The sequence below is a fragment of the Microcebus murinus genome, chromosome 21 (assembly GCF_040939455.1).
Source record: "Microcebus murinus isolate Inina chromosome 21, M.murinus_Inina_mat1.0, whole genome shotgun sequence".
Classification (NCBI taxonomy): Eukaryota; Metazoa; Chordata; class Mammalia; order Primates; family Cheirogaleidae; genus Microcebus; species Microcebus murinus.
In genome coordinates, this window is record NC_134124.1 from 16,868,607 (window position 1) to 16,884,097 (window position 15,491).

Below are 15,491 nucleotides of genomic sequence, written 5' to 3' on the forward strand. Positions count from 1 at the left end.
ACCACATGCCAGACTCTGTGCTAAGTGCTTTCTGCGCATTATCTTATTTCAACCTCACAATCAACCTTTGAAATATGTACTAAGGCAGTCCTGGGCCTTTTTCACCATCAAGGAATGGATGGATACGGAGGTAAAAACTAAAACAGTCTGAAGCAAGATTTTTAAAATTCCCATTAGTATATAACTCATTTCTAACTTCACTGACCTCAAAGTTCAGCTACCAAAGGATTAAGAAAACAGAAATCTAGAAATAAGCCCACGACATTTGGAAAATTGACCCGTTTTAATTATTTAAAAACAAAAAAACACAACATCAAATTTCCTTTGCCATCTACAATGCAGTTATATCCAAACATTCTAAGACACCCCAAACAGAAGCAGGGAATTACAATGAGACGCTGAAGACACATGAAGGTGAATGCTGAAGATCAGAGTTGCAGCCACAGGTCACAAGTCTTCCATTCAAACACACTCCAATACTTTTCATCTCAGTTTGTTAAAGTGTTTTACAGGAAGTTCTCTGAAATAATTTCATCCCAGACACCAGGTTTCTTCAATGATACACAGCTCCATGAAATTTGTGTTTCCAGCTGATTGACAGGAATAAAAAGTAATTTTTATTTTTGTCTCTTGTTTTGCTGGCATGCAGAAGTAAACCCATCGGTCAGATTCCTTTTAATAAATGAGGAAAAGGAGAGGAAAGAAAAGATCTGGGCTGTGCTGGTGCTGGTTTCTACTTGTCTTTCTGAGGGTGTGACTTTAAGAGTTAAATCACACTTAGGTCACTACAATGATTAGTACTAGTAATCTTTCTTTTTTTAGATGATAAAAACGAAAATACCCAATGGACATACAAATGGTCAAAATGTTTTTTACTGCAGGTCAATTTTTCCCTCCCCCAAAAAGGTACAAAATGAACATATAATTGGGATGGCAACTCCAGTGGACATTCAATTCACTCATCTGCTCGTCCCCCATACGGGTAAGGGGAACAGGCATTAGGTTTTATTAGTCATGTTTTAGTAGTAATCAGATGTGTTAATGGCAGCTTATTTGAGGTCCGTCGATCCTTTGAATATGTGTAGGAAAGCATGGCTGTCGGTCTCTGCTCACATCTGAACACATTCAGCTACCATGGAAACTACAGGGGAGGAAAACTATATTTATTCCAAGATGCACTGGGATTTTTTTAAGTGCCCTTTCTTCCACAGAGCCCCAGAGTGGTGATGATGTGCTAGGGGCTGCTGTGTTTTCCGGCGTGAGCTCCCATCCTCTGAGGGTCCTGAGAAGGGTAGTGGATTGGTCCTGGAGCCCTCATGAAAGGAGGGGGCGGTCCCATTGGGTGGAACATGTGTGGTCCAAAACCTGCAGAAGGGAGAGAACAAATTTGCTAGGCTTGTAGTTCCCTTGACAACGTTCCAAACCTCTGAACCTCTAAGGTCAAAACCATCTACATGTAAATCAAGGTTGACATGGGGCTTAAGCAAATGTCAGTTCACAAGACTTGGTCAGTAATATCCACCTGTGTTATTTCCCTGGTTTTAGAGACGTTTCCCCTAAGTCCAAAAAACTCCACAGGACTCAAGGTATCTGCCAGGATGTCATCAGAACCTCTGCTATGTATTAAACATGCCAAATCCTACCACACAGGATGCAGTCAGGATTTGGGAGGTGAGGAAGAAATCAGGCTGATGGCAAGACTCTGTCATCATTAACCCCAGTGCTGGACTGGTATCAGAATGGAGGGTGTTCAGAAGCCAGACTCTTCAGAAACTCTTCAGATCTCAGAACTGGCTACCTGTGATTTCCTTACTGTTCACACTGTCCCTGATACTCTCTAGAGCAGTAATATACAAAGTGCCAGCCTGCAACCTGTTTATTACTGGCCACTGACAAGTTAAAGAGCTTGAGCCAAAAGGTAACTCAATTACATGACCAAGCACATTGCTTAGTTTGTCTGACAGTTTTTTTGTAACAAGACTTTCTTAATGAAGGAAGTAATTCATTGATTTACATTCAGACACAAGCTTCGTATCTTGTGGCAGACAGGTGATAAATACTTTGTGAAATGACACCTATTCACAGTCCACACTCTGAGCAACAGTGCTCTAGGGCTGCAGTCCCCATCTCTTGGGCCTCAGACCAGTGGAGTGGCTGCAAACAGATTATCATTAGCAGAGAGGTTTGACTGCACAATAAATGTAATGTGCTTGAATCATTCCAACCCCCCCCCCCCAACCCCGTCTGTGGAAAAACTGCCTTCTATGAAAACAGTACCTGGTACCAAAAAAGTTGGGGACCACTGCTCTAGGGCACTGGTAAGGATTTAGTTTAGAATAGGGAACGAATTGGTGCTAGATCACTGTAATCCAATAACTCCCACTCTGATTACACATTATACTCAGATCTCCAGAAAACTGGCACTTTCCTATACTTAGCAGGCCAGGAACAAAATGAAATATCAGAATCCCCACAGATCAGCTTTACTTGTAGACTTCTACAGGGCCAATGTGATAGACATGACTGTGAGGTGTGAGACAGGCCTTTCACAAGCACTCCTCTGGGCTAAGAAGGAAGATGGAAGTTACCTGGGGGTGGGGGTGGGGCAATACCAGGGGGTGGTGGTAGGGCAATGTTCACCACAGCTGGAGGACCACTTGGGGGTAAGTTGAAGTAGTTGGCAGAGGCTTCTTCTTCTGCTGCAGGAGGAGGAGGAAGAGCTGGAGGAAAGAATACAACCAACGCTTAGAAGGGAATACAACTGTGCAACATCATTTCTACCACCTTCAAATCGTTGGAGGTCCTGCTAGGGGAATGGAGCAGCTGCAGGAGCCAGATCTCAGTCGTCTTCTAAAAAGGGAACATCAAGGCAGACTGAGCTTCTGAAGTCAGCAGGAAGTCTGCACTCACCTCCTGGCAATCCTGGAACGGGCTCTAGCTTGATCCCAGAGTCTGTGGTTCCGTCCTTCTCTTTCTCTTTTCCTCTAGCAGCTTGGGATCTGGGAGACACATGTGCGCACAGGCTGTCAGCACTCTGTCCCACCTCATCTCACACCTCTGCTTCTCAAGATCCCCAAAGGGAGCTCCTTCACCCCCGCCTCCTCTTCAGCATACTCTTGTCCCATAAATGCCACAGTACACAGTAGATAAGAGCAAAGACTTTGACACAGAAAGACCTGGGTTTAAAACTTGCTAGAACTGTTATAAGGACTAGGAAAGGCAACACATCCATGTTTAGCACAGCGCTTGGCACACAGGGAGCTCTCCACAAAGGGAGACACTGCTGTTAGCCATCTCCTTCCTGGTTCCAAGCAAGAAACATGTTCGCCCTTTAAACTGGACATTTTACCTGTATCTCTTATGCAATCACCACTTTCAAGCTTAAAATATCTATTCTATATTTTATCTTCTTCACTAGGCAGTAAGCCTCTCAGGGAAGACTCTAGGTCTAATTCATTTATAAACCCTCAAATCTACCTTTCATACCTTGGCATTATATTAATACTTGGCCTATAATAGCTGGTCACAAAAACATGAACCTTCAAAGAAGCAGATTATTATCTCAAGCCCTTGAATACATTTTCTTTCTTTTTTTTTGAGGTAGACTCTTGTTCTGTTGCCCAAGCTAGAGTGCTATGGCATCAGCCTAGCTCACAGCAACCTCAAACTCCTGGGCTCCAGCAACCCTCCTGCCTCAGCCTTCAGAGTAGCTGGGACTACAGGTACACGCCACGACACCTAGCTAATTTTCTATTTTTAGTAGAGACAAGGTCTCTCACTCTTGCTCAGGCTGGTCTCGAACTCCTGACCTCAAGTGATCCTCCCACCTCAGCCTCCCAGAGTGCTGGGATTACAAGCGTGAGCCACTACACCTGGCCCTTAAATACATTTTCAAAGTAGGATTTTTCCAACATCCACAGGATCAAGTATCAAACAGAGAATGATTTTTTAAAGATCCTATTGATTTAAGCCTGTTTACCAAGAGCTAACTTGTCTCCAATGAGTTTCTTAAATATCTCAATAGAGTTATTTTAAAATAGTCTAATTCTCACCTTCCCCATTTGACGTTGAGTCTGCGGCCATTGACAATCAACTTATTAAAGGACTTCTCAGCAGCCACTTCTGCAGCCTGCCTTGTGGCAAACTGGATGAAAGCACACTGCTGTCTCTGCACAACAGTGATTGTCCGGATCTCTCCAAACTGGTAGAAATGATTTCTGAAGAGATACAGGCAGAGTAAGATGGGAATCAGCAATATAGACATGCTCAGGAGATTGAAAATGGATTAACTCTTTCACTGACTCACCACAGGCAGGTGGGCCCCATGGTTATCGGCCTAACTACCTACAGGCATTTCCCCCCCATATCTTGTCCTATGGTGGGTGCTGATTTTGAGAGAAGGAAAGAAAAGTAATGAGCAAATAAAGATTCTCAATCATCTCAGGGTTTTTCCCATAGAGGAAAGGGGGCTCCAATAGGTTTCTAAAGGACACTAAGCTCTAAACCCTAGATAAGGGCTGGCAAACTACAGCTCTCAAGGCCCATGAGCCAAGAATATTTTTTAAATGTTTTAAAGGCTGTTTAAAAAAAGGAGAAGAAGAAGAAAATGTGACAGAGACTGTATGTGGCCAACATGCCTAAAATAGTCACTATCTAGCCTTTTATAGAAAAAGGCTGCCGGCCCCTAGGGATTGTCTAGCTCACTTAGATAGGGTTTAATGGAGACAGGCTACCAAGGGCAGGTTATAAACTTACAGGAGTTTCTTCTCCACTTTATCTCTTTGGAAGAGGTAATTTCCATTACTATCTGCCCAGATGTCTCATCTAGCCAAGCATAATACAAGCCAAAAATAATACAAATTTATCAAATACCAGTCTCTTTAAAAAGCCAACAATTTCAACCATTAGAGTTTTATAATCACAAAGCTCTCCCCTCCCCTACATAATAAATCATACTTGGACCTGTGCCATACCTTAAAAATTCTAATTGGTGATTAGGTCAAATAGAATCCCATGTAATTGTTACCATATGCAAGGATGGATGATCATTCTTGATGAACACTATTACTGGGGCATCACAAAGGACAATTTTATAAAAATTCTGGTCAGCATGATACCAACTATAGAGTGGCTAAAGAAAAATGTACTTTGTACAGAATTACCATGCTTGCCTATGTTTTTGCAAATAAATTATTCCAGGGCAGTTAAAAAAGCATAAAGAACTCTTAAAAATTACACCCACAAACCTTAAATCTGTCTCCGTGATGGTATCACCCAGACCACCAACATATAGTGTGGTGATAGTTTTATCCTCTGGCGGGTCCAGACGAGGCATGGTGGAAGCCCGCTTTAGAAGCTTATCAGCAACAGGGTCATTGATTCCATAGTATCTGTCTTTAATATTCTGATCAGCAAGGGGGTCATCTGGATCTGTAGGCTTCTCATGTCTATGATTCAAGAAGAAGCAATGCATAAAGGTGAAACGGAAAAAATGCTGATATCTTCCGAAAGTAGCTACATATTAAGAAAAGTCCCAAATACATACCCTGAAATGCCTTTTGAACAAGAAACCACAGCCATACCAAAATATAATTGAAAACAGAGCCAATACCAAGGGATTAACTATATCACACTAGGACTTCCCAGCCTTCTAAAAGCCATTAGGCCATCTAAGCTGTCTAACTTTCCTTATAAAGAAACACTTTTGGCATGATCAACTCCAAAACAAAAGAGGACACATAGTTACCCTTAGGTCAGTGGTTCTTAACATATTTAAGGTCTTGCGTTCCACTGAGGATCTGATTAAAGCTATGGACCCAGCCCCAGAAAAAGGGCATATAATATTTTTGGGTGGGTGGAATAGGGTTAACCAATACCAAATCAAGAACTCCTAAATTCAGATGCTTGGCAGTCTTAACTGAAACTCACAAACTCTTTAGAAATCTGGTCTTATTCTGAACTCACTCACTCACAAACTCTTTAGAAGTCTGCTCTTATTCTGACTTTAACTATACATTGAGAGTCAAGCCATTTATATACCATGACAGTGAGGACTGACTTCTCAGTAAGAAACTTTTAGGGTCAGCATTATACTATATGGCATAGCAATTCAGTTTCCCAAGGCTCTGCTATAAATAAAAACTGATTTAATTAAGGTCTTCTAAATTTAATAGTTCTAAAGTATGAGATATACCACACTAGTTGTATGAGCTTTAGATTTTAAAGGAGAAATAGTATAAACTAGCACCTCCCATTTCTTAGAAGACTAATCATCTGAAAAGCAAATGCTGAAAATGAAGCTCAGCTCTTACCTGTATGGACACTCCTCTCCTCTCTTGCACTCTCCTTTCACCCAGAAGGAGCAAATGTGGGGCCGATTCCTTTTGTAGTAGGGTGTGGTCCGGGCCAGTTTGAGCAGCATGTCACTAGTAGATGTGGCTTTTCCCAGCATGCCAACTGGCCTTGTACCATCCGAGTTAGAAATCTACATGGGGATGACCAGTTCAAAAGATAAATAATATACACTGTGTTAATTCATTAGGGTTTTTATCAAAAAAGTGGCAGCATACTTCTCTCTCCATGTTCTGTGTATAGTACTCTTTGTTGACGTCGGACTTTGGCATGTCATCTTTAAAAGATAATCCTGCATCACGAACCTGGATGGGCAGGCCTAGTACAAAGGAAAGGAGGAAAAAAAACCCTCAGATATATTTAAAAACATATCCATACTGATGCACACAGAACACATCATCCTTCCCTTCTCCGCTGTCCTACTTGGTACCAGAGACTTTATTATATTTTTATTCAAACTCTTTAGCACCATCAAGCTAACCAGGCTATGCAGATGCTAAGAAATTATCCCAATTCCTGAGCTGCCATGAAATTTTATGAGATGAAAACTTTAGAAAATTTTTTAGATGAACAAACTTTGGTGATAGCCAGATTTTAATCTATAAATTAATAAAGTATCTAGTTTTTATTATAACACAATTTAATTAAAATAAATGTCAAAAGTAGTTTATTTTTATTTTTTTTTTGAGACAGCGTCTCACTTTGTTGCCCAGGCTAGAGTGAGTGCCGTAGCATCAGCCTAGCTCACAGCAACCTCACACTCCTGGGCTCAAGCAATCCTATCGCCTCAGCCTCCAGAGTAGTTGGGACTACAGGCATGCAACACCATGCCCGGCTAATTTTTTCTATATGTATTAGTTGGCCAATTAATTTATTTCTATTTTTATTAGAGACGGGGCCTCGCTCTTGCTCAGGCTGGTTTTAAACTCCTGACCTTGAGCAATCCGCCCCCCTGGCCTCCCAGAGTGCTAGGATTACAGGCGTGAGCCACCGTGCCTGGCCTATTTTACTTATTTTTAGGGTGGCCCTACAGATCCGAACTATAGTCATAGTAAGGGTCATTGTATTCCAGGACCAGAACACCTCCTTAACAAACATATAAATAACATCATATGTATATGGCAAGGACTCTGACTAGTAGAGTAACTTTGCTGAACTTAACATACATAAACTCATACATTTTACTTTTTTATTTTATATTACAGTAGAAACTGTTGTTGGTAAATTGTTTTCTCAAAGGACAAAAAAGTCACCTACAGTTAAAAAAAAAAAATCGCTCCCAAAAGCAGTTACTCTGAAACAGTCATAACACAATACATTAGTCCTAACAATGTAGTTGAGACAAAAGCCTAAAACATAACTGGCCTATGAACTTTTGGTTGGGATTGTGGGAAAAAACTTTGAACCAAAAAAGAAGCCCAAGGCAAATAAACTACCTATTATAGAATCAACACCTTTTACCTCACCTTGGCTAGAGATGGAGGTTTAGGCCAGTTGTGATTAATTCCCAACTTTCCAGTAAGTTGCCATTATTATTCAGAAGGACTCTAGAGTGGTCTAATTATGGTTCTCTTCCTGAGAAAAGCAGACCACAGCAGACATTCCAAAGTGGAATCAGAGTAAGAGATAGGGTGAGAAGTAGGAGACAAAAAGACTGGTTTGTTGTTTAAGGCACCTGCACACTTCCAGATCTATTGGACAGGACGAGCATACCATACTCTAGGTCTAAGAGGCAGGTCTGACAGACATTCTTCAATTTACTGCAGGTTTGGCATACTTCAGTCTTCTTGAACCGCATGCGGACTCCAGGACACCAGCGAAACACTGTGAATGGCCTGGCACAGATCTGGAACACAAAGCAAGAGCCACTGATTGTTAATGTCCTGATCTGGACAATCAATCTAGGAGATCTAGAAACAATGGGGGATTCAAGAAAGGATCCCTGAACCTAGGGTTTAGAAGAGACTTTGGCAATCATCTAGTCTAAACACCACCTGATGTTTCAATCCTATTTTTAGTACCCTTTCCTGTAGTTAAAAAATTCACATAGGACAGAAATGAAGTATTCAAAAGATCCCCTTCACCCTGAAGATAAACACCATTACTAATCTGAACCTTGATCGTTTTTGGGGGGGGAGTGAGGAATGTCATATAATCCTCTGAGAATCTTTTTTTCCCTGAAACAGAGTCTCTCTCTGTAGCCCTGGGTAGAGTGCAGTAGCATCATCATAGCTCACTATAACCTCAAACTCTTGGGCTCAAGAAATTCTCCTGCCTCAGCCTCCTGAGTAGCTAGGACTACAGGCACGAACTATGATGCCCGACTAATTTTTCTATTCTCAGCAGAGACAAGGTCTCACTCTTGCTCAGGCTAGTCTCAAACTTCTGAGCTCAAGCAATCCTCCCACCTTGGCCTCCCAGAGTGCTAGGATGACAGGCATGAGCCACTATGCCCAGTCTCTCTGAGACTCTTATGATAGCTATGACCTTCCTCCTCAGCTAAAATGCTCATGTGCATAGTCACACAACACTTGATATACAAATTTGTTCAATGCCCTTCCATGGACACCATAAGAATCCCTACATTAGAGAGTTTACTTTCATACTTCCCACACTAAATAGTTAACAGCCAACGAATGCATCAATGACATATGAAAGTTGTATAGCACTGATTTTTATCAGAGGACCTCAAAACTTAGCAAGCTGAAGGCTAATTTGGTAGAGAAAAGGAAGATAAATGAAATCATTACTCTTTAACACACATACTTACTTTACATTCCTTCCCATATTTTTCTTTGGTCTAAAATAGGAAAAAATAAAAAAGAACTAGAGTTACAGAAAGGAAAAACCAGATGCCTACTCTTTCCCTAAATACAATCCAAGAAATGTATCTGGAGCTCCCTAGCATCCTAAAGAGAAAAAAACAAAAAACCCAACCTTTTTTTGGGGGGGAGAGGTGGGGATATAATATACTCTAACAACATACTGTGAGTTATAATATCTCATGAGTCTATGGATCTAACACCAAGAAAGTGTCTTTCCACAGCCACAACTCTTAGGTTTATTTCTGGCTCTCAAGTTGGCCCCCAAGAACGAAAATTCCTAATGGTTCACACGGTTCTTAAATCAGGGGGGATACTGCCATGGCCAGCCCACTTTACAAAGTTTAGTCAGCAGGTAACCACTACAGACTTGCCTTGTGTTGTTGATGCCTTGTAGATAGCAAATGTTTTGCTCCCACAAGCTATTCAAACATCTTGAATATACTAACATATTGATATCTCTGAGACTGATCACAATAATAGAGCCCCAACCCAATTATTATTAACTGCTGCCAACTTTATACTTATTTATAAGGATGAGGGTATCTAACACTGAAGAGACATGGTACATTGGCCAAAAAACATTTGACTTGGAGCCAGGAAACCTACTTTCTAGTCCTGGTTCTTCTCCTACCTTGCTGAGATCCCTGGAGTCAGAACATCTGAATTTAAATCCCAGCTCCACTCCTTACTTACTGTATAAAAAAACGTAAACTCTCTCAGCCTCTGGTCAACAGACCTACTTTCTAGGTAAATGCTCAACAAATACTAGCTTCCATTATGACTTCTACATTACAGAATTGCTGCTGAGTTCCTAAGTGAGATAATAAGCATGACAGTCCTTTGCAAATCGTCCAGCGCTCGGGGTTAGAAAAAGAGCATTATTTCTTCTGCTTGTGTAAGAGAAACACTTCACAGTGTCCAAGTACCACAACATTGACAGAACATGAACAATAATACCCGTTTCACACGGGATCACTCACCATTCTAATATACGGGTTTTCTCCAAGACACGTCTGGCACAGAATGGGGAAGTCCTAGTGAAAATGAGAAATGTGAGCACCATGCTCCCAAGACCCCGCCACCTCAGCCACACAAGTGGGGGGCGGCGGTGGGGGGAGGGGCGGGGAGCGGGGGTGGGGAACAAGGCAGGGCAGGAACCTCAAGGCCAGCACGGCCCGGTCGCGGGAGGGGGCGCTGTCTGCACTTCCGGCAGGCAGCGGGAGAAAAGAAAACTAGCTCAATAGGTTGAAGGGGGCAAGGATGGAAAGGCGGCTGCTCCCAGCACTCTGGCTCAGCCCCCTCCCTCCAAGCCCGCAGGAGATCGCCCTCCGGCCTCCTGCTCCGGCCCAGCTAGGCCACGGCGCGGGCGCCCCCGAATTCCTTCAGCCGCGCGGTAGCCCGGGTCCTGCCCGCCCGCATGGCGCCCGCCTTCGCCGCCTCCTCCGGCAGGCACACTCACCGCATCCTCCCAGTTCTGCCTGTTGTAGGTGTTGGAACCCAGAGAGGTCGCCATCTTGGGAGCGTCGGGAGGCAGCGGCAGCTTCCGAGTTGGGAGAGAAGACCGCCACAATCCCGTCAAGCCCCGAGGCCGGCGCCGGGGCTGTTGACGTCTTATTTAGGCGGCTAGCGCCTTTTCCGGGGCGGGGCCTTGCGTCATGACGTCGCCTGCTTTTGGAAACTTGCTTGTTTAACAGTTGGGGTCCTGGTACACTACTCTTCGATGCTTCTTCTGAGTTTATGCCCGTTTGGAACAAAGGGCCACCAGTACGGTTGATTTGTTTAAGAATTAGGCGGAAGAATAAAGGAACAAATAATGAATGAAGGGCTGAGATTAAAACTGCGTTGTCTTTCACTGAGCGCTTATGCCAAACGCTGGGCGAATGTCTTGCGGAGCAGTGTCTCATTTAAATCGCACAATAACCTCTTTGGGGTTGCCAGATTTAGCAAAACAAAACAAAAACAGAACATCTAGTTAAAGTTGAATCCAAGATAACGAATTATTTTTAAAGTGTAACTATGTTTGGTACTTATACTAAATAAAATAGGTTTAGTCGTTTATATGAAATTCACATTTGTCTGGGTGACCTGTATTTTATCAGGAACGTTACCCAATGGGCAGGATAATGAGCCCTGGTCTACAGGAACGGAAATTGAGGCTTATTTTAATATTATATTTTTAAATTTTTAGTTGATTTGGCAGGTGAGTTGTTACACACTCCTTGGCCAATTCCGACTTCCATGGCCACCGCCCTGCTTTTTTAAACTTTTAATTTTTTATTTTTTATTTTTAGTAGGAAAGTGGGGGTTAGAGAGGGATTAACCTGCTCCTGGTTGTGGAGTTAGTGGTGACTGAAAGACGTTAGTACCATTTTTCCAACTTCAAAAATGAAAGGGTTTTATGGATTGTTATCTGATTTTTGAAACAACTCATAACCACTCTGCTAATATTCTACAATTTTCAAGCCATTCTGGTACCACTTTCATATTTGACTTAACCTATCATCAAACTAACAAGTAAATTTATTTAAATCACCTCATTTTTAAAAATCAGGTTTATTTAAAGTATAATTTACCTGGGATAAAATTTTACCCTTTTTAGTTGTATGGTTTTGAATTTTCACATACATGCACCATATCAAATATAGTTCATCATCCCCTCAATTTTTTTTTTGAGACGAAAGTCTCACTCTATTGCCCGAGCTAGAGTGCATAGCGTCAGCCTAGCTCACAGCAACCTTAAACTCCTGGGCTCAAGCAATCCTTCTGCCTCAGCCTCCCAAGTAGCTGGGACTACAGGCATGTGCCACCATGCCTGGCTAATTTTTTCTATATATTTTTAGTTAGCCAATTAATTTCTTTCTATTTTTAGTAGAGACAGGGTCTCCCTCTTGCTCAGGCTGGTTTTGAACTCCTGACCTTGAGCGATCCTCTTGCCTTGGCCTCCCAGAGTGCTAGGATGACAGGTGTGAGCCACCATGCCCTGCCCTGAAAGTTTTCTGTAGTCAATCCACTTATCCCCACACTCAGCCCATGGCAACCACTGATTTGTATTCTGTCCCCAGAGTTGCCTTTTCCAGAATGTATTAAAAAGAGAATCCCATATAGCTTTTTGGGTCTGATTTCTTTCACTTAGCATATTGTATTTGAAATTCAAGCATATTGTATTTGAGATTCATCCATATTGTATCAGTAATTTGTTTCAATTTATTGCTGAGTAGAATTCCATTTTATGGATATACCAGAGGGGTTTTTTTTCCCTCTCTCTCTCTCTCTCATTTTATGGTCCATTTGCCAGTTGATAGACATTTGGGTTGTTTCCAGATTTTAGTGACTATAAATAAAGCCATTATAAACATTCACATACAGGTTGCTGTGTGGACATAGTTTTCTCATTTTGCTTGTGTAAATACTTCAGAGTGGAATTTTTTGATCATATGGGAAGTGTATATTTCCCTTTCTAACAAAGGTCTTGGGTTTATCAAAACTTCTTGGATCCGTGATTTGTTGCCTTTTATTATATTTTGAAAATTGTCAAGCATCATCTTTTCAGATATTCTTTTGCCTAGTTTCTTCTCCATGTGTGATCCCAATTACACACATTAGACTGTTTGGTATTGTCCCACAGCTCCTAACACTCTGTTACAGTTTCACTCTTTTTTCTCTTTAGGTTTCTCTCTGGGCAATTCTGTTGACCTATCTCTCAAGTTTGCTGATTGGTTCCTCATCTATGGCAAGTCTACTGATAAGCCCATTGAAGACACTCATTTCTGATTTTTTTTTTTCTTTTTTGAGACAGTCTTGCTATGTTGCCTGGGCTAGAATGCAGTGGTGTCATCATAGCTCACAGCAACCTCAGACTTCTGGGCCCAACAGATCCACCTCAGCCCCCTATGTAGCTGGGATTACAGGTATGTATCCCCCCCACATAGCTGTCTCTGTGTTTCTATTTCAGTTTGTCTCCCTGCTGAAATCTGTTCACATATATTATCCATATTTTCAATTTTTTAACATCATAGGGACCAAGGAAAAATGCCCCCTTTTCCCTCTGAAGGTTTGCTGAAAATCAACTGACAAAAGGCAGATTAAGTAGGAGAAAAGGCATACAGATTTATTTGAGCATGGTTTTATGTGACACGGGAGCCTTCAGAATGAAGACTCAAAGATATAGGGGAAACTGTCTATTTTTATGCTTTGGTTCAACAAAGTATGGACAAAAAGGGTATGACCTTGGCCTCTCTATACAGCATTCCTACCTTCTGGGTATGAAGCAAGGCTCTCTCTAGAATGAGGGTCTTTTGGCCTACAATCAAAGTAGATCAGGTAATTTCTTTGCAGCCAGTTTTAAAATATAAAGGCATGGGAAAGTTTTTTTAAAAGGTTTATGGTTGGTTTTGGGGAAAGGGGGTTCTCGTTTCTGACTCTCTCCTTGAGAGAAAGGGAGTCTAGTGGGGTTTTTTTGTTTTTTTTGAGACAGAGTCTCACTTTGTTGCCCAGGCTAGAGTGAGTGCTGCGGTGTCAGCCTAGCTCACAGCAACCTCAAACTCCTGGGCTCAAGCAATACCTCAGCCTCCCGAGTAGCTGGGACTACAGGCATATGCCACTGTGCCCGGCTAATTTTTCTATATATATTAGTTGGCCAATTAATGTCTTTCTATTTTTTGTAGAGACAGGGTCTTGCTCTTGCTCAGGCTGGTTTCAAACTCCTGACCTCGATCAATCCACCTGCTTTGGCCTCCTAGAGTGCTAAGATTACAGGCGTGAGCCACCACGCTGGGCCAGGAGTCTAGTTTTTATGACCAGCCTTGAGGGAGAATGAGGGGCCAGACTGGAAGGCAGGAGGTTAGAGAAAAACTCTTGCATCTGAGGCCTTCATTTTGGCCTTAACACTGTTAGTCTTTGTCTACTAGTTGAACATCTGGTTCATTTTTGTATATGGTCCTGTAGATTGCTTTGTCAGTGAGAATTTGTGTGTTTCTGTTTTTTATTGAATGCCACTCCTTGCTTATGTAACGATAGGGTTGGATTTTTTTTTTTTTTTTTTTACTTTTGTCTCAAATTTTCTATTGAATGCCAGTCATTGATTATATAATATAGCATTAATGCTTGGGAATGGGCAAGTCTTTTTTGTCAGGCCATTTGTGTGGGGTTTGGTCAATCTAGTCAGGAGTTGAGCTGGAGTTGGGTTTTGTTGTTGCTATAGTCATCTTCAATATATCAAAGATTTCACAGCCTCTAGCATTATTTTGTACTTTAGTTTGGGGCTGAAGAACTTGTGTTATGGTCATGCTTCATCCCTAGCTTACAGCCGTCCTGCACACCTGGACAGTAATGGTCAATCTCTTTCTATGTCCCTGCCCATGCCTCAGCAACTGATGCCTGTTACTAGCAGCTTGCTAGGCTGGGTACTGGGGGAGGGGTAAAGGAGTTCTTTGTTGTTTATTCAATTCAGCTTCAGTCTTTAGCAGGCCATGTGTGCTTGGGCCTTAGGAATGGATCTTTTCTCAGCATTCTTTGCCTCTGAAAACTGGGTAAGATCATTTAAAAAGTGCAGAGAGAAAAGAAGTGCAAGAAATGAGATGTGATATACTGCAAGCGTGAGAAGATGGGAAAGAACTAGTAAAGAATAAGGAAGAAAAGTTTCCAGTAAGGTAGATGAAAAACCCAGGAGTGTTGGTGGTCCTGGAACCAAGTAAAGGATTTTCAAGAAGGGAGGGATCAATTGTCAGATGCTATTGAAAGATGACATAGCTAAGGACTGAGAATTGACTGTTGTATTTAACAGTGTAGAGATTGTTGGTGACCTTGACAAGAGCAGTTTTGACCAAGTGGTGGGGGTGACAACCTAACTGGAATGGGTTCAGGTGAGAATGGAAGGAAGAACTGGAAGATAGAGTTAGGAGTTTTGCTGTAAAAGTAGAAAAATGGGGTGGCAGCTGAGGATGGGTGTGAGGTGAATTTCTAAATTTCTAAGATGAGAGAAATCTTAACATGGCTGCTGGAAAGAGGAAAGGGAAAATTGCTTATGTGTTATCTGTAAATAGGTAAGAGGATGAGATTGAGTGTTAAGAGGTGGGGCTGCTCTCAGGAGGCTGAGGCAGAGGATTGCTCAAGGTCAGGAGTTCAAGACCAGCCTGGGCAACATAGCCAGACCCCATTTAAAAAAATTGGCTGAGCATGCTGGTGCACCTCTGTAGCCCCAGCTACTTGGGAGGCTGAAACAGGAGGATCACTTGAGCCTAACTAAGAGTTTGAGGCCACAGTGAGGTATGATCGCACCACTGTACTCCAGCCTGGGTGACATTGGAGACCTTGTTT

General features: G+C 42.1%; 1 protein-coding gene across 2 annotated transcripts; it reads right to left on the reverse strand.

Annotated features, from left to right (window-relative positions):
* Nucleotides 1-264: 264 nt before the first annotated feature.
* RBM22 (RNA binding motif protein 22) lies at nt 265-10,792 on the reverse strand. 2 transcript variants are annotated; one of them, XM_075996222.1, is made up of 11 exons: nt 10,636-10,792; nt 10,157-10,210; nt 9,122-9,151; nt 8,065-8,197; nt 6,570-6,670; nt 6,312-6,484; nt 5,247-5,447; nt 4,053-4,217; nt 2,911-2,999; nt 2,613-2,720; nt 265-1,365 (listed from the first exon to the last, which is right to left on the reverse strand). In XM_075996222.1, exons 1-11 carry the CDS (start codon nt 10,687-10,689, stop codon nt 1,235-1,237), a joined length of 1,239 nt encoding a protein of 412 aa, XP_075852337.1. In that variant the 5' UTR covers nt 10,690-10,792; the 3' UTR covers nt 265-1,234. The 2 variants fall into 2 exon arrangements, with proteins under 2 accessions (XP_075852337.1, XP_012646643.1); XM_012791189.2 differs by having other exon boundaries at nt 2,589-2,720.
* Between the last annotated feature and the right edge of the window lie 4,699 nt (nt 10,793-15,491).

Coding starts and splice junctions, on each gene's coding strand:
- RBM22 (XM_012791189.2), bottom strand. CDS start 10,689: ATGGCGACCTCTCTGGGTTCCAACACCTACAACAGGCAGAACTGGGAG. Junction 10,211..10,635: donor GGCAGAACTGGGAGGATGCG/GTGAGTGTGCCT, acceptor CATTTTCACTAG/GACTTCCCCATTCTGTGCCA. Junction 5,448..6,311: donor GGAGAGGAGTGTCCATACAG/GTAAGAGCTGAG, acceptor CTTGAATCATAG/ACATGAGAAGCCTACAGATC.